The 18,819-nt window shown below is 46.5% G+C and overlaps 1 protein-coding gene across 4 annotated transcripts in view; it reads left to right on the forward strand.

The window, feature by feature from the left end:
- Positions 1 to 9,457, forward strand: part of LOC308201102 (uncharacterized protein) — a 59,495-nt gene extending 50,038 nt beyond the window's left edge. For 3 of the 4 annotated variants that reach the window (XR_013956053.1, XR_013956054.1, XR_013956055.1), the window contains one exon: positions 164 to 1,108. Coding sequence is in view for 1 of the 4 variants with exons in the window: in XM_080607896.1 (XP_080464022.1) it covers positions 5,374 to 5,485; positions 6,327 to 6,428; positions 8,217 to 8,290 (288 nt within the window). In the remaining 3 variants the exon portion in view is untranslated. Of the gene's footprint in view, positions 1 to 163; positions 1,109 to 5,373; positions 5,486 to 6,326; positions 6,429 to 8,216 lie in introns of those variants that run through there. The other variant, XM_080607896.1, reaches the window with a different exon arrangement.
- The last annotated feature ends 9,362 nt before the right edge of the window (positions 9,458 to 18,819 follow it).

Consider the following 18,819-nt stretch of genomic DNA (forward strand, 5'->3'; position numbering starts at 1 on the left):
CAAAACCAAAAAAAAAAAAAACCAAGCTGGCAAGAGGTGAAGGGTATGTAATTACTATTCCTTATGCAGCCTGCTAAAGCTGCATGTTTTAACCATCTGAGGACAGCAGGGAATTTTCCTTTCCAAGAGTCAAACGTGGGGTTTGCATTTTGTTTCTTTACAGGAGGGGTGTGGGGAGAAAGAAGTGGACTTCGTTTTCATTGGGATTAGCTAAAGCTCCTTCCACTTTTATGTTGGCAACACAAGGTTTCGTCAGACCTCTGATCCTGCGCTGAATAAAAATATAGCATTACTGTCTAACTGTAAAAACGGAGAGCTTGAACTTAACTGGATTAAAGTGCATTCGCGACAGCAGCCTTTGCTTAATGGAGCCATGGCGTGTGGGGCTGCTGCTGCAGTGCCCGAAGCAGCCGTCAGCCCCGCCGGAGAATCCGGGGGGTCCCGTTCCCTGCTGCTGACCGGGCAGCCTCTGGCTGGGTGTTCCCAGGGAATATTTCTCTAAATGGTCCACTCTCCCCTTGCTGCAATTCCATGGATTTATCCTTGACGAGGCACCATTGGCAGCGGGCTCGCTAATCAGTAGGGTGCACCTCATCTTCATGGAGATGTATGCACGTGCTTCAATTGCAAATAAAGGCACCGAGCCCTATTTGCCTGTAGTTTGGCATTTGCCTTTCCCATATGAATAAACATCCCTGGCTGCTTGTCCTCATCCTCCGTGCACTTTGAGAGGGCTCTCACAGCCTGTTTGCCACCGTTGGCTCTTGGTTTGTTGTTTGGACGCTTTTCTTGCCAGATTTTGCAGGTTTTCCCCCTTGCCTAGGATGAGGCAGGATTTTCCTGACCTCCTCTGATGGTCCGATGTATTGTGGGTTTAATGTTACATTTTATAATGGGGCTTGAAGGCCTGGGAGAACCCACTTGTGCCACGTTGTGTGCTGTGCCTCCCGTCTTGATGAGCGCTTGGATGTATCCCCATATGTCCAGTAATGAGCATGGGCTAATTGCCTAGGCAGATAGAAAAATAGATAGGTAATTTGTAGCTATTTAATTTTACATTAGGCAGAGGGATGTAGGGGCAGAGGCTAATGTTGTTGGCATTTCTTTTCAGGGTTGTTAACCAGATATGCTGCCTCTGGGGCATAACAATGCCTCCCTCGGTAGCGCTCTCTAATACTTTTATTACGTTCTTATTAATTTAGCAATGGCCTAAAGTCTGCGAGGCACCTTCCAAGGCATGATCCCTGCCCTGAGGACCTTACAGACTAATTCCAAGGCATGATACAACCGGGGATTACTCAGTGAGGGCAAGGGCCTAATGGAGTACGAAATGGTTTCTATTAGATAAATGGATAAGGATGAATCAGTGGAAGAGTTAATCACGTCGCTCCCTGTAGGCGCGCGGGGAGAAGCATCTCCTTAGGAGGTCAGCGGCGTGGCTGAGCTCAGCGAGGTCGCTCCAAGCAGGGAACGTGGATGGAGGTTGTCCCTCACCTCCCATCTTCTGTCGGAGCAGAAGCAGAGTGCTGGGGAAGTTTTAGGGGCGAAATCCCAAAGCTGTGCCTTCTTGCCACGGGTTCAAGCTCTCTGGGAGCCAGGAAGCGAGGTCCCAGACAAAAGAGCTCTCTCCAGGAGGCTGGGGAGAAGCCTGGAGGGCAGTGGGGGCCGCGAGAGGCTTTCTGCGCAGGGGTGGCCCCAGCACCTGTCCTCCTCGTTTGAAGCCTGGAAGCTGCCCGGCGCAGCCACGGCCGCGGGACAGATGGGGCTGCCGGGCAGCGACAGCTGGGGGGGCAGAGGGCAGCAGGGATGAAAGCGAGACGGGCAGCCCTCCCCGCGCTGCCGAGATGGTGGGGAACATTTGGTGGCCATGTGGCATCTGGCAGCAGCGCTCGCTTCTCTGGCATTTCCTCTGGTGAAAGGAAAAGCAGAGCAATTTGCTCCCGGGAGGCTGCTCTGCCCCGACCCTTCGGCAGGCGCTGCGGCACAGGCCCCCCCCCCAACCCCCAGCCCCAGGTACACATCCTCTGCCTTGATTTACTCCCTCATTTATTTATTTTTTAAAATTTATTATTTTTTTTTAACTACCGAGAAACAAACTCTCTGCATCACTTACTTTACAAAGTAGTTGCTCTAGCAACTGGATGCGGGGTTTAAAGTGGCCGGCTGCGTCGTCTTGACATCATTGTTTGATTTTCAGTTGCTGGAGCAACAGATTGCTGGGAAGGACCAGCGAGGTCGAGGTTCCTCTTTCTTTCTTCCTCCACGTTGCTTTTCTTTAGGCCTCCGAGCACCATCGCTGGTTTGCCTTTCACTGAAGACACACACTGTTAACATATGATGGGAAGATGTCAGGCTGTATTAGAAGAAATGGAGGGTAGGTCAAAGGCTTGTTACAATGGGAGAATTCCTACAAAACTGAAGGGAAGAAAAAAAAAAAAAGAGAGAATGAATGAGCCATTATATTTCCCAAGATCAGAGCGTCAGGGAAGACGTGGCTCCAGCACACTCAGTGTTAGCCATTTGCCATGTAGCATTTTTTTGTTAGTTGTTCTGAACCCAAGTTTTTCCAAACCAGAGACACAGCTGGGCTAATAAGCAGGGAATGTAAAATGTCATCAGATATAACTGTATAAGTCAATACCATAACTCCTTAATTTCCTCTTAATGTAACATTACACTTATATTGTCCTTCTGGTATTTTTCCTTTCCCTGTGTCATCTCTGGCCAGAAAATAGCCTTTTAATCCACCCCAGAATGCTTTCTTCTGTGGTGTGGTACATGGGACAGCGATTTACCTAATTATTTTTTTTTTCCTTAAAGTTAAATATTCCCTATGCTGATCATTCAGGGCTCTGGCTGTAGCCAAGAGGGTGGTGGGAGGATGTTGCAAGCACCAACGTCACCTCCTACCAGGAGCATGGAGGGACTGTGTCCCTGGTGGGACAAGGGTATCCTGAAGATGACATGCTGAGACTTCAGTAAGCAGCATAGTGTCCTTAATGGAAACGCTCACAAACAGGAATGCTTAACTCCATTTTTCTGGGCTGAGACATTCTCCTTTGTCTTTTTGCTCTGTGTTGAGGCTAGCAGCACCCTGGGCCTGGCTGAGCTCTCTGGGTGAACAAAAGCCATCTTCCTGCATAAAGCTCATTGTGAGACTTGGCTGGGTTTCCTCTCCGTTAGTGTTTGCAGAGCTTAAGGTGACAACAGCTACAGGCCTTTTTTTGGTGATGCTGAATTTGCAGTTCTCTGGGTTTGAGTTTTAAATTTCATCCTGGCACGAGGCTGACCAGGCGTGGTGTGAAGGCCAGAACAAGGGGGAGGCAGGGTGATGCATGTACTGGAATACAGTTTTGGCATTGTGCACTAAAATAGCAAGAAATGAGATGTCAAAGGAGGGCTTGTTTTTTTTTTTTTTTTTTTTCCTCCTAACATTTTATGCTTCAAACCTAAATGATAATCCACTGCTCTTTCAGGAGGCTGAACGTGTCCCTGATTACCTGACAAAATATCCATAGGTTTTCAGTTTATATTAGTAGATGTAGAGTGGCCTTAAGGGATGTTGTTGGATGGAATAGGATAAGTGAAATGTAAAATGCAGTCTTTAACATAAGCGTAACTGGAAATTAAAAGTAAACTTTGAAAACAAAATAAGAGAAATAATACTAAAAAAAAAAGATAGAAAACTGTTGATATGAAGATAATGGAAACTGTCATTAAAAGTTACTTAAAAATGTGAGCTTTTGTTCTGAGAATTCCTCCTAATGTGTCTGACCATCCAGCTCATTCCAAATTTCCATAATATATACGTATGAAGTGCAAACTTTTTCACAATGAAGTTATGGTTTCAGTGTTACACCCTCGCTGCCCACAAAATACACAGACTTCAAATTAACAAATATACATGCCTCAAAGTCTACACAATGCCGGCCACAAATATGCATGCAGGAATGCTGGTTGCTAGAGTTCGGAGTCAGCTATTAGCGAACAGTTGTGTGGTGTTCAGATAATTTGTTCTTAAATGCCACACACGTACCACATGGTTCAGATGTGGTTTGGGGAGCCATAAAATGGGATTTCAAACTGGTTCTGTCCCTGCTCTTAAACCCAGAGCTCAGTTAGGGCTCAGATGCATCGCAGGCATCCCGAGGCTGGGATATTGTGACTAGCTGGGTTTTGTGGAGGCTAAAAGGCACGGGTGCAGCTGCTTATTAGAGAACATGTGCACGTGCCAGCCTGCAGTGAAATGTACTTGAAATAACCTATGCTATATGCCTCTATGAGGATGATGGCCCTGATGATTTAGCTATTTCTGTTCCAGCTTGAATTATTCATGTATTTGAAAACACTCATGAATTATTTGTGTTTTCACTAAATATATAATTTAAAAACCCAAATCCTTCCAACGAAATATATAGAAATGAATTTTTTTGGTCGTTAGTGCTGGTGCTCGGAGCTGCTGCCCCCCCTCGGAAGACCCCTCAGCCACAGGCTCGCGGGGAGCTGCGCTGCCAGGGCACGCGGAGATCTCGGGCACCAGCAGCAGTGCCGACAGGGGACCGGCCCCTGATTCAGCAAGAAAGAGGAAGAGACTGGGATCTAACCTCAGCTAGTTTGCTTTTCTTGTGGGTATGGTCTTTTTGAGAACGGTGACTGTTTTGCACGCGTGGATTTAGAGTCTGCTTTTGTGGCCTCCGTTCCACGAGCTTCTGCATCTGGATTTCAGGTGTCCAAGGAAAGGGCATGGTCCCTGCCATAAAAAGTCCTGATCCTTTACAAACCACAAGGCTGCTTCAAATGCACTCAAATATTTTGGAGACGTAACCTCATCCTGGCAGCCTCTATGCCGAGGCCAGTCCTGTCCATCATCTTCAGTCCGACATAAGATGGGCAACCAGCTTACAACTGGAGCGCATCACATCATGTGCTCGGGCTAATTCCACAAAAATGCCTTTGTGCTTGATCCAGATCAAATTCGTCCTGCCATGAAATCTGGGAGTACAGATGTGATATTAATAGATGTGGAAGCACAGCCTCGGCCTCCTCCCCTCCCCAAACATCTGCAGCGGAGGGGGAGGCCGGCGCTGGGAGGAGGAATCCTGCAGGGACAGCGGTTCTGCTCTCGTTTAACTGTGTGAGCTTCCCAGCCCTTGCATTAATTTTGAAGAAAGCACTTTGGCATAACTGACAGAAAATCTGGTCCCTTTACCTCAAGGGATTAGTTCCTTCCAGGGGAAGTTTGAATAGCTGCACTCTAATAAAGCATCTTAACATAAGATGTCGTTTTTCTCATTTTTTTTTCCCCTTGCAACTCTCTCATTGCATTAGGACTGCTCTGTACTGATTTATTAGTAGCTGTTTAACCTCTTTTAGCTGTGGATCGAGCCAGAAAGATCTGGCTGGCTGAGAGGCCCTGCTTTCACCTGGATGCAACCTTGCCATCAAGTTCATCCCTGCAGTGCCCAGCAGCAACCACTGAACCTTGGTAAAAATTGTTCCTTCTATTCCATTGCTTCTGAGAGACCAAGACATATGCTTTTTCATGCTTAAATATAAATATATAAAATATATTTTATATAGATATATTAATATATTACATAAATATATATATATGTAAAATTGCCTCATAGTTTTCCGTCATTTTCCCTGTTTTTTTTTTTTTTCTTTTTCCTATTGTAATGACTTTATGTTCCGCTAGAAATCTTTCACTTCCATGGCTTCTGCCATAAGAATTGAGGCTCCCCCCCCCCAGCTATTAGCTGATTAACGTGCTCTCACATACCCTATAGCAGCGACCCCTTACGCTGAGTGCTTGGCGTGTGCGTGCGTGCGTGTGAGTGTGTGTGTGTGTGCGCTCAACAAAAGCCTTTTCTCTCTTCATCTCTGTACTCTGGGACCGAGGCCAAGTTGTGATTGTAATAATGTAATCTCTTCTGAATACTTGAAGTGATGGGGAAAAAAAAAGAGAGATTTTTGAAAATGAAATAGATTAATCTATACAGCTAGAGGGGGAAAATCATGCATTTTAATTAGCTCCTGAGAGTAATTTTCCTTAAAGTAGTACAAGCCAGGTGTGCAAAAGTATTCTCCTGCCTTGAGAGTCTAGCTTGCCTTTCTGGAGTCCTTGGAAGAGATGGTGGCAAGCGACAAGTTCCTTCGGGATGCTTCTCTTGAAGGGCTTGAACATAAGGCAACTGGACAGGACTTGATTTTCTGAGGTGGAGAAATGTTTGGTTCCCTCACGTAGATGTTTATGGGCTGGTTGTACGAGCCTGGTCTTTGCCACTTTGTGCCAGGTGCGCAGCACAAATCTCCCACCCTTGCAGGCTCTCCAGCCTCCTCTTCCAGATCTGCAACCCTCTGCAAAGGACACAGGACTTCAGTGAAAGTGCTGCTTTACCTCACTCTGGATTTTATATCCCAGCTAGGTATACTGATTTTTTTTTTTCAACTTCCTTTTCAATCAGTCACTTTGGCATCGTTATGGCTTGGGTTGCTCTTTTCTGAAGTCTGTTTTAATTCTTTACCTTTGTATTTTAGCAGCGAGTTGCCTTGAATTTACAGTTCCTGTTCAATTCCTCTAAGAATAGCACCTAGATTTCCTACTCTGCAGCTGCAAACAAGGTTTAAAAGCTTTTGGGATTTCTTGGCAGCTAATAACTCCCAGACTTCAGCATAGTTCATTTTCGAAATGTTTCTCATGCTTCAATCTGGACAGCGTTATGCAGGTCAGGGAATCCTGTCAGACTGGGGGCCAGGGGAGGATGTTCCTTCAAAAGCTTTTTTGGCAAATTAAAAAAAAAAAATAGTCCAAAAGGACCTTTAGGAATACTGCTTAATATCATTTCCATCCAAAATAGGAAAAGCACCTGTAACTGATGCCAAGCACAGGACAAAATAAATAAAAAATCCCCAAGCAAAGACCTCCAACTGGAAATATTTCCTGAATGATCTCACTGAGAATCCCGTAAGTGGCTGGATCAGCTTTGGGGTGAGGGAGATACGGGCCTGAACTCCTTACTAAAAGACAAGAAAAAGCTTCAGAAAATAAAAAAGAGCCAAATCCAGATGCAAGCTGTTAGGGCCACTAGGATTTTTTTCGTTCCTGATTGAGCCCTTTCGATGTTTACATGGAAAATGTCATAGGGATGCAGCACGACTCGTGGTGAACAAACAGGTCCAAAAAGCATCATGAAATTATGCATGTAGCTTTCATCCTGTGCCCACCCTGGTGCAGAGGCAGAGCCCTTAGGGTGAATATTGTCTTTATAGACCGGGTATCAGTACCAGAGATGGGGCACAGGGTCGAACTGAGCAGCAGAGGACTTGTTTCATGTCATCCTGGCCTTTGGCAGCTCACCCAGCTGTGCTGCACTAAAAGTGTACGTGTTTGGTGTGTTGCCCCAAAGGGATAGACCCTTTTAGACTTCTGCCATCACAGAGATTCCTGAAACCTCCCCAAACAACCTGCAAGGTGCTAGCCCCACCAAATTCATCACCAAGGCAGGGTTTGTCTTTAATTGCAACTGGATCTTTGCCCACACTTGACCTGCAGTCAGATACTGTCTTTGTTTTTTAATGATGCATCGGCAATTAGTATTTATTTTAGATCTAATCAGCAAGTGCATGTCAGCTAATATCAATAATTATGATTGTGCTGTCAGGGAGGAAGGCGATTAAACTTCAGAAGGTCACATCAAAACTCTGAATCTGATCGCAGTGTAAGTGGAGTCCTAGGCAGGGCTGATGGCAATAACGAGGGATAGGTACTTAGCGGGCTTAGCGGCACGAGCCAGAGAAAAACAGACAAGATTTTTCTGTGTAGTTGGGCCAAATTGAGTCACTAGGAGACACATTTGGATGTCATATTTTTGCTTAGGAAAAAAACACCTGTTTGGAGCTGGATCTGTGCTGTCCAGAATTTGTGTGACTTGTGCTCTGCTTCTCTTCTGCTCTTCTGAATGTTATCCATTCGGAGGGGTTAAGCTGGAAGTACCTTAAGAAGTGAAATCCAGTGGACTGTTCTTCCAGCTACACTGAAAGTATTGCAGGGCAGTTTTCCTGATGCATTTCTTGCTGAGAATAAGAAATGTAAACCAAATGAGCCACTCAGATCAGATGTTTCCAACCTGTGAACTGCAAATGAATTTGAGAGGCCTCCCTCCTGTTTTAACAGCCAGGAAAGAGAGCCCTGAAATCTTTCTTTTCCATTGCAGCATGTGATGATGAGATAGAAAAGACTGAGACCTGCCAAAACAAATCCTCGTTGAAAGCCTGCTTGGAGCTTTAGAAATGATTTGAAGAACTTATCTGAGTTGAATTAGCTTGCTTAATCACAGCGACACTTTGGCTGAAGACGTTCCGTCGTCACGGATGCGCTGCAGGCTGCGTGGTGTAATTCGGAGACAGGGACTGGATGAGAACAGCGAGTCCCCATGTTCGTACCGCCGTCTGAACACCGTCAGCTTGCCAGACTGATGCGTTTCATCAAAGTGGACTTCTCTGTCACAATGTAATAGCTGACGGCGAGGTGTGAGCCTGTAGCTGCAAGCGTATTTAGAAGAGAAAGTAATGCATTTGCCATATGGTAGAAATCGATGTCTGGTAATAGATGTTTCATATATTCCAAGAACATCATTTGCTCCGAATGAAAATTCGTACTCTTTAACTCTTTTTTAGCAGGCAGCCTGCTTTTTAAGGCAGGGTCCTGGCTCATTCTGCTTTGTGCAGGATGGTTCTGCTTTCCCTGAGGTTTCAGTGCCTCGGCGCTGAGCGCCGCAGCCTTCCTCTGCCTGTGCCCTCCGTGGCCTCACCTTCACGTTGCCCTTCGTCCGTGGTGCCCAGGGAGCTAAAGGTGGAGAGCGCGGCTTTGCCGCAGGCTCAGAGCACTCCAAGACAGTGCCCATTTCATCCAGTGCTTTTTTAGAAGAAGTGGAGGAGAGACATTACAGCATTATTGCATAACTCAATACTTCAGTGGGTTTGGAGTTCCATGTCCTGATGTTTCATTTCAAAAAACTCTTTAAAAAAAAACTAAAACTTTTAGAGTGCCCTGCTCTGTACTGTTCCAAAGAGCCAAGAAGATGGAACTGGTATTTAGGTCTCATCAACCTAGCAGAAAGGGAAGTACCATTCTTAAAGTTGTTCAGAAAAAGCTATTTTTGTCCGCATGCAGATTGCTGTATAAATAAAAATAATTCTTTATCTGGAATAAATGTGTAGTTGCAAAATACTTAGTTACTTATGGTGCTCTTAAAAAAAAAAGGAAAAAAATAATTTGTAAGGCTCTAAGTAAAGCAGAATCTTGTTTTCAGGAGAGGAGTGATCCTTCGGCACTTGATAAGAGTGGTGTTGATAGGTTTCCTCTGGATAACTTGAAACTGATTTGGTTCAGCAAAAGCAATGCCTCGCTCTTTCTGAGTGTCTTCAGTACAAATCTCCTCTAAATCCTTCTTATACATCATACTTCAGCAGCAAATATGGGAATGCAACTGTGTCAGGGGTGGAGGATGAACAGCATTCAAGGCAACACTCACACTGCTCAGTACCAAACTTTATTGGGTTGGAACCAAAGAAAAACATGATTTTTCCCCAGAGCTCCTAGGGGTATGCGAGGTAGCAAACTGTGCTCAGCAGGTGGTTTAGGAAGAACCATGCAAGTTGCAGCACTGGAGGGCAGCCCAGGGGGCTCTCCCCAGAGTTTCATATGGTGCCTTGTCTAGAGGGAAGCGTTCCCCAGTGCTCCCTGACCCCTCTGGGCAGGACAGGAGGGCATTCACTGGAGGCAGCTGAGCTCTGGGGACCTGCTCCTGACCTCTGGGAAGGGTTAGCACAAGCCCAGAACAGTCTTTCAGCTTCTGCACACCCCATACATATTATACGTATATATATATACACTACATAAATATATATGCCATATACATATATATATTTTCTGGAAATAGTTACACTTTTCTCCCTGAGATATCTCCTTTTCCCCCACACTGTATGGCCCTCTGATCAAGCTGTGTAACTTTGACGTGTGTGCATGTGGAGGTCTTGAAAAGACGCGTGGCCAAATCCAGGGGCATTTTAAAATGCAGGAGCTTTGCACTTCAACGTGGTCCCTTCTGGTGCCAAAAAAATTCACAGGTTCTTATGTGAGTTGCAGGGCTGTGTGGTGGGGTTATGTGTTTGCTTTGGAGCGGAGCCTGCAGCCAACCCACAGGGATCACAGCCCATTGTGCTAAGTGTTTTACACACGCATAACGAGTAGCTGTATCTACCCCCCAAAAATGCAAAATGCCTCTGTAATGAGTCACTTTTGAGAGGCAACATCCAGTCATGTGGAGAGAGGAACAGCTGAGTGAAAGTACTGGGAATTTGTCTGGAGGCTTGGCTGTGCTCGCAAGGCAAATCTTGCCGAGGTTGCCCCTGCAGGTCTGCTTTCAGCTTGTTGCCAGCTGCAGGTGAGAGCCTAGGGAGGGAACAAAGCATTCAGAAAAAACAAACAAGAAGACTTTTAATCTACTGTTCCCCCCTGCCCCTCCAGGATGACAGCAATGGTGTTATGAGAATCTCTGTGTGTACTCTCTTCGCACCCAACCTGTTTGCTCAAGAGAAGGTTGGAAAGAAGAAATGTTTTCTTGCTTCTGCACATACATGTTTCTGAAAGCTCAGGATCAACAGATTATTTCTGCATTTTTGGATGTATGTCTTCTGTCACCGTGTCACCTGCTCCTGTGGTATGCAGAGAGGAAACTCAATTGTATGTCAGGAAGGTGAATGGGCTGGACATGCAGTAGAAGCTTAACAAATGTAAAATTTTAACAAAAGTCAATGCACTCCCTGTTTGTATCAGTCTTGGACAGTGGGTGGAACTGATCCAAATCATAAAGTCTTTTAACTCCAGTGAGGGAACGGATCATGTTGTTCAGACCGCCATCAAACAGGGTGACAAAAGTTATATCTGATGAAGACGGTGGGGCACGTCATCAGTTCAAAACGAGGGAACAAAAACAGAGCAGAGAGTTACAGCCAGTGTGCTGGGATGGACTCCAAGAAAATAGCAAAGCTGCTTCTCTGTGTGGATGAGACATTAACAGGACAATGGAGTGAAGAAACACCGTCAAAAAAAAAAAAAAGAAAAACCTTAATTTGTAGAGAGAGACCTTATCCAGCGTTGTCTTCTTCCTCCTGGACTAGTGCATGCCCGTTTTGGCTGGTGCCAAAAAACAGGTGCAGAATTGGTCTTGGGACTTTGTGATGGCCCTGAAGCCTGCAGCTCTCTGCTTTGTGATACACAAATCACATGTAGCAACAGAGCAAGGCTTTTCAGTCCTCTTTTCCACCAGTCAGCGAGACTTTGGCTGCAGCAGAGAGAAAAGGGTCCAAGCGTCTTCTCATGGATTGTTTGGATGTTCTGCTGGACGAGGTTTGTGATACACAGACACAGCATTTTTTCCAGCAAGAGAGGAAGAGGAATTTAAGAAGAAGGAGGAAGAAAGGAGACTGCTGGTAAGGAGGAGAAAGCCCGCATCTTTTTTACTTGATGTGTATATAAGTGGCCCACTGTTGTCCTAGCTATTGGTGTTGGCTTGTCAATTTTAATATGGTGAAAAGACACGTGGGCTCCTGATAATGGAAGAATGGTTAGTATAACTGGCAGTAATAAATAGGTAGGTAAATCTCCAGCAAACATTAGGGTACTTTTTAGCTGCCTAAGGAAGATGCAGATAATTAAAATATATATATATATACATATTATTTTTTTTTCTAAGGGCCATGCTATTGCATGTCAAAATAAGATCTCTAGAGGGAAGATGACTATGAAGAGTGTTCCTCATGCTGAGACATTATGTGACCGAACTTTCTGTATGGTTATTGGAAGAGAGACATGTCCTTAGCCTAAGGCTTTTAACTGGCCATTAAAAAAACGTCCTCTACAGCAACTGCCATAGGCCCTGGCATAAAGCCTGAGCTGCATCCCGTGCATGAGAAGACCTGAGAAGTAGCAGGGACCGAGGTACCTGCTTAAACCCTCTGCTGTGCTCTCAGATGGCTGCCAAGGGATGGGGAGCAGCAGGGAATTACCCTGTGCTCTCCTGGAGAAGCTGGACAGGTCTCCCAGCAGGAACAGAGGCAGCTGCAGGAAAACACCCACTCAAGACATCAGCTGGCTTTTGGCCTACCCGGCGTGACCTGCTGCAGTCATTCTTCACATTTCTGCGTTGGCTTAACCCGTCAGTCCAGTCGGTGCTGGCAGGTTGCATTTTCATTTATTTTTTCTCAACCCATGGGCCTGGGTCGAGATGAATATCTGCCTCGCAATGGCACAAAGAAGAGGGGCTTCCAGGATCTGAGGCCTGCAGGTAGAGATGAGCGGACATCTGGTCTCACCCACACAGTCTGTTTTCAGCTGGCTGCGGTACCAGGGACAGCCTCTGGGCAGACGTTTCTAAAGCAGCTTGAAATGGAGAGGATGAAGGGGTTGCTGAGGATTATATGGACCTATTTGGAGAAAGCAGGGGGGTCTTGGGGAGAAGGCTGGGCGACAGAAGCTGCCAGAAGGGAAGGGCTGCTTAGCCAGAGGAAAAAAGGCCATAGAGTGAATTGGATTTTCTAAGAGAAGCTGTGCAGATGTATTCCTGTGCAATGCATTCATGTGCTCCTCCAGACTGCTCTCTCCTCAACGCTGGTCACCATAGGAAAAGTTTTCAATCTGGTGACACGCTTCCCCACCCTTAACCCCTAGAAAATGCACATAACAAGCAAAGATATACAAGTTTGGGCTTTTTCAGGTTTTTGTTATTTATAGAAAGAATCATCTCAAGCAAGGAGAATCTGTGATCAAGGACCTCAAGGTTTTGCTGTATGATAAGCACAAATAGAGATTGACTATCTAATATTCAAACAGAAAGATCCCCCTGAAGCCCCTGTGTGAGAGGTACACATCCCTCCCACACACAGAATCACCTAGGGTCAAAATCTCTCCTGGTGTAAACTGGCAGGAATCCATTGAATTCTTCCATAAATCAATTTAATTAAAAGTGTCTTCTGATGTGTCTTTGTTTAGTAATAATGTTAATTTAAGAAGGTGTTATGGTAGGAAAACGAATCCCTTCTTTACACCCCCCCCCCCCCCAGTCCCTTGGTTCAATTTGAATGTTTTAAAAATGTATTTATTTTTCTAAACCGGAACAATAAATATATTGTTCATGAAGAACCTTTTGTTCTGCCAATACATTTGTGAGGAACACTTATCTGGGCTTGCGTGCTGGGGAGGGAGGAGAGAGAGAGCTGGTGCAGTTCGCAGGTATAAATTGTCCATGTAAGTAATGAAGATATGTTCACCTGATAAAATAAGACCACCCTCCCTGCAAAATTATACCCGAAGCAGAAAAAAAACCACATAGTTTTCCAAACTTCTGAAATTATGTGATTTATTTAAGAACTATTTTCTTAAGCTTTCCTACAAATCTGAATACTCCACTGGGACAAACCCATTAGGCCCAATTCTGCCAAATACTCCAGAGCCTAAATTCACCAGCAAATCACTTAACCACAAGCTTAACTTTAAGCACGAGCTTAAGTCTCAGGCATTCAAACCATTCCTGTGTGATTTATTCCTGGCCCTTTGGAGAGCAGGAGGAATGCAACGGGGCCAATCCACAGCTGATAAGGATGCAAAACTGAAGTGACAGACAGAGGTGCTGGGAAATATTTGCTTGACTCTGAACTTGTGTATTGGCTGGAAAGGGAGCCCTGGAAAAAAGCTTAGTCTGTTTTCTCCAGCTTTTTGTGGTTTCTTCTTGATTTTTCACATCTCCCTTTTCTACGGCAGACTATTCTCTTGCTTTTCACACGGGCTTTAGCCAACCTGTGGGCTCCTAAACTTCAGGTGATCTTCCCCAGCTCTTGCTGATGACAACGTGTAGCCCATAGGCTTCAGGATTTCTTTGGGGGGGGGAAAAAAAAAAAAAAAAGGATAGATTGCTAGTCTGCAAGATAGCTTATGGTTGTCAAGAGTCAGCTCTCATACAGGTCTTTCTCCCTCTCAGTCTTCAGCACATGTGCTGTTCTGTGATTTTAGGTTGCTTACATGGTATGGGATATGTGTGTTCAGCATTTCTCAATTTTTTGTCATATGGGGTATCCCAAATACTTTATCTTGTAATGTTGGGTGTTGCTATGCCTGTCCTCGTTTGGCCAGGAGAGCCCTAAAACCAAGCCATGCTGGAGACTGCCAGCCCAGTCACTCTTTTCAGCATCCTTGTGATGATGTTACTACCATTTCCAGTCTCTTTCCTCGGGTGAAGGAGCAATCCAAATTATGCACTTCGATACAAGGTAAAAGCATGCGTCCTTGTGCAGCAAAGTGATACTTTATGTCTGGATTATGTTTTTTTCTTCTTTTAGTCCACCCCAGACCCTGGCGGATGGGCTCCAGCCCTGTCTCACAGGACACAGATGGTGGCTTCTCCTCCTGGGTCAGTAAGGGCTGCATCTTCCTTCATCTTCCCTTTTGCACTGAATACAGATGTGCATTTTTTATTTCTTTTTCATGCATGAGAGGGAGGGTTGTGTAAGTGCTGCTGTTGTGAGACCATTCACCATCCACTGTTGAAAACATATTTGCTTTATTAAAGCCATTTTTCTCTGAAGTTTCCCCATCATATGCTGGCTGTGTTGAGCTGATGAGACCTCCTCACCTCCTGAGATATTTATAGGTTTAGTAAAGAATTTGATGGACAATTTCGTCCTTTGGAGCCAGGATATAAATTTTAGCCTGCATTAAGCAGGAATATATTGGGCATAAACTAATATTTCTTACTTAAAAGCCTTATTTAATTTGATCCAAAGCACCTTATTTTTCAGAGTTAAACATTACTGTTGGAAGTAATTTTAAATTTGCACAACGTTGAACCTAAAAATAGTTCTGAATTGACTTTATAAATGCATATGTTCTTTCCGGGATTGAAAGAGGAAAAAGAAACAGAAAGGAAGGGGGAAAAAAATAGAAAGAAAAAACTGCAGGAGCTAAAATAAAAAAAGACAATCCCTTCAACACCTAAATAAAACCCACTAAGTGTTGAAATGAGGTCGAAAGATATTTGTTAAGACTCTGAAGTATAAAGGCAGCAATTATTTCTTTGCAAAGTCTCTCTTTAAGGACTTAAGTAAGAACCTGGAGGAGGCTGCCTCCAGCTAGAAGGAATTGCCCCTGGTTTTACCAGAAGTGAGGGAAAGAAAGGAAGCAATTATGCACTGAACAATGGTGCATTAAGAAGCCCCATTCTGTTCTCAAAACCAGGATCCCTCCTCGGTGTGTTTTCCAGCTGGGCGAGCGGAGGAGATGGGCTCCTGGGGTCGGCTCCCAGGCAGGAGCAGGGGCGGGCAGGTGCTGGAGAGGGAAGGAGGGAAGCGCTGTGGGACCTCTGAGGTTTCCCCCTTCCCTTCAAGGCCTTGTGGCTGGATAAAAGTCATCTTTTGGATCCAGTTTTGGCAAGCCTTTCGTCTTTCCTGTTCCTCTTCATTCTGGTTCTCCACACCCACCGACTGCCCCAGCTGGTCTCCATGGCTGGAACTCATCCAGGAGCTTCTCGACAAGAGGTCCTTGCATCCTGCTCCTTCCTCAGTTTCCCCAGGCGCCAGGAGCATGATGTGCTTTTGCCATGTCTCTGTCTTCCTCTCCGTTACCTTATCCCAGGAGCAGGAGACACCATGCATGGTTGCCCCACGAAATCGGTCCCAAACCTCACCCCAGCTCAGAAGGGGCTGAAACGAGAGCTTCACGTGGATTCAGCTCTCAGGCCTAGGGACTTGCAGGAGAAGATGCAGGGATATCTGATCGACCAGAGAGAGGAGGCACAACACTTTTCCTTCCCTGACCCATTTTTCATTTTTTCGTTCCCCATCCTTTTGCAGCAGGGTCAGAGGCCCCTGCCTTGGATGCTTATTTCTGGTCGTCATCTGTGAGAAGTGTTTCACTTCCTTCCTCGTGAGCCTGTCTCCAGCAGTATGTCTCTGGAAGGTTGTACATAGCACGTGAGCAGACATTTCTGCACCCAGGAGTTAATCTGCAGCTTGAGTGACTGCAAGGCTTTGGGTGGAAACCACCTAAATGTCTCAGTCATATACGTGTGCCCTCCACACCTGCCAGGCTGCTAGATGCTTCTTCTTCTTCACTGGCGTGCTGCCTTGTGTGTGTTGGAGGGCACTTTCCCCTTTTGTTCTTCCTCTGGATATTGCTGACTTCAAAGAGATTTTGTTCTCCATATCTCCAGGTCAAAACACTTGAGTACCTGATGGGGCAGGGCTGACCCCTGTAATGACGGCAGGTCGTGAGGTCAGAGAGGTGACCGGTGTGTCTTTGGTCAAAGGGGGCTTGTTGCAGCCTCTCTTGGGGCAGTCTCTGCAGGGAGATGTCTCTTTTTTTTGGGGGAAAACCAGCCAAGGTAGGGCTGCAGTGCCCCCAGCAACTTGTGTGTCCATCCAGGCTAAAAGAACTTGATGGATGACACACAGACTTCAAACTCGTGTAGTGATGGGACCTTGATGCTGTCTTTGAGCGAATGCTTCTAGACACCACCCTGGCTAGTGGCATGGATGCAGCCCCTGTTGGGCATCTGAATGTTTCTGCACTCATCGTACCGTGTCTGTGCAGCCCAGGAAACAGCAGGTCAGGCCTACTCGTGGTCTCAGGAGCAGACTTCCCCTTACCCATGCTATGAGGCTGGAAGCTCACACTAATTATCATCCAACCCCAGCTCTGGGGTTTACTGGTGGTGAGGACCTGAAGCCAGCGAGGACTTTGGATGGGTCTGGCAAAAGTGAGAGCAGAGCTGAGTGCTCCACAGCTGTGACCCCCCCCCAGGTGCCCCCAGTTTATCTCCCCTCTGCCAGTGCAGTAAGGAGGTGATAGCCAGCAGGAGTGGGGGACATCATGAAGGTTATGGAGCTCAGCTGTTCTGCTGACACCCCCACCCAGGGTACATATACCCCTCCAGTCCCACTGGCAGAGTTTTGTGTCTCTTGCTGGCTGTGGTGGGTGCTGGAAATCCTGATTTGTCCTTCACCAGCTTACCAAGGTAGGCCTAATGCTATAGTTTTGTTAAAAGGTCATTTTCTTTAATTTGAGGATGGGTCTGTTGCTCTGTTTCTGTCTCACCAATGTCCTGCTCGTAGCTGGGAACAAGCCATATAACCTGCACGGAGCCCCGTGTGGCCCCTCCGCAATGTGTAATCCTGATAAAGCAACATCTGGGCTGCAAGCGTGTGAATACCCAACGTGACAGCACCTCGCATTCCTGGTTTATGCTTATTAATAACAAGCTGTAAAAATAGCAGTCAGACAAGATGAGATCATACGGCTGATTGTGGGATGCCATATGCTGTCTGTTTCACTGAGCGAGCCTCGTGCAGAGGAGACCTAGGGTCTGTTGCAAGAGCAGGGTGGGACTGGGGGGTGGCAAGGGGGTCTATGGCTCTTGTCCTCTTTGAGGGAGCCCTGTGAGAGGACAAACATACCATGGGTTTTGGGTAGTTTTACCTGGCTGTGCCTTTAGCTGTCCTGCTATGGTGTGTATAGCATGCAGAGACCTTCCAGCACAGTGTATCTCTGCCTCCTTGGGGTGGTAATTCCATAACAGAGTATGAAGATTTCCTTTTATATGTTTATTTATTTTTAATCTGTTTACTGTAAAATTAAGAGTTAAAAAGCCCTGGTGAGAGAGTGCTGGACCCATTTACATTTGCACATGCTTCAAAAGGATGATGTAGATCTTGGCTAGCAGTGGAGTAGCAACATCTGTACTTACAGGAACAATATTTCCAGCACCTAGCAGCGTCCTATTCAGCCTTTCACAATCCCCTAGCTGAGAAGCGTTACCCTAGATTAGGGCACTTCAGACTCTGATAGCTGGTGGACAGCTGCACTGTGTCAGAAGGATGTGAGGGGCAAAGATCTGCTCTCTGCTAACCCCAGCTGAGGTGCTGGCGACCTCGTTTGCTCAGGAGACTTGCCTGTGTTGCACCTGGGTGGTTTATGGCAAACAGCAGAAACAAACTTTCTGACTCATTCCCCTGCTGCATGTATTCTGCTTAAGGAATTCAATTTCTAATGTACGATGCGGCTCCCTTGGTGGTGCCCTGGCCTGCGGAGCTGTGTGTTCAAATCCCCCCCGTGGCCCTTTGTGTGATCCCCTTGGTGCATTGCTGCCCTGCCAGAAGGGCTGTTTTTTTTTTTGGGGGGGGGGGGGGTGAATGCAATACCCCAACCAGCCCCTTGCTCGTTTGGCCTGAAAGAGGCTCAGGTGCAAATTAAATCTTGCACAATCAAGGGAAAGCGCGGGGCCTTTGGTCATATACCCCAGGTTCTGCTGTCCCAGGATGTGTGCATGAGTCACTGTCTGGAAATCCAAGTGGCCAGATGTCCGCCAGATACCGCTGCGCTCGAGCTGCTAACTCCAGCAGGAAGGGCGAGGGGAAGGGGGCCGCTTCTTCCCCCCCCAAGGTGGCGGGCAGGTGAGCATCCCTGTCGGTGCCGGGGCACGGAGCCAGCGCTTGTGGGGCCAGCCCCAGGGGAGGCATCTGCAGGCAGCTGGGCCCATCTCCCCGTGCCCCCCAGCTCGGGATGGAGGGGGGCTGTTGGAGCAGCTGCCCTCAAGCACTTGGGCTCCAGCTGCTTTTGGCTGCGGTGGTGCCTCGCACGGAGCAGCACGAGGGATCCCTGCAGGCCCCCGCTCTCAACAGCTGGGGAAATGCTCCTTTGGGTTTTGCTGGTGCCAAAGGCTTGTGTTTCTCAGCACGGAGATAATCTTCACGGCTTTGGCCCTCGCT

This window comes from Anser brachyrhynchus (genome assembly GCF_964034855.1).
Source record: "Anser brachyrhynchus genome assembly, chromosome: 11".
Classification (NCBI taxonomy): domain Eukaryota; kingdom Metazoa; phylum Chordata; class Aves; order Anseriformes; family Anatidae; genus Anser; species Anser brachyrhynchus.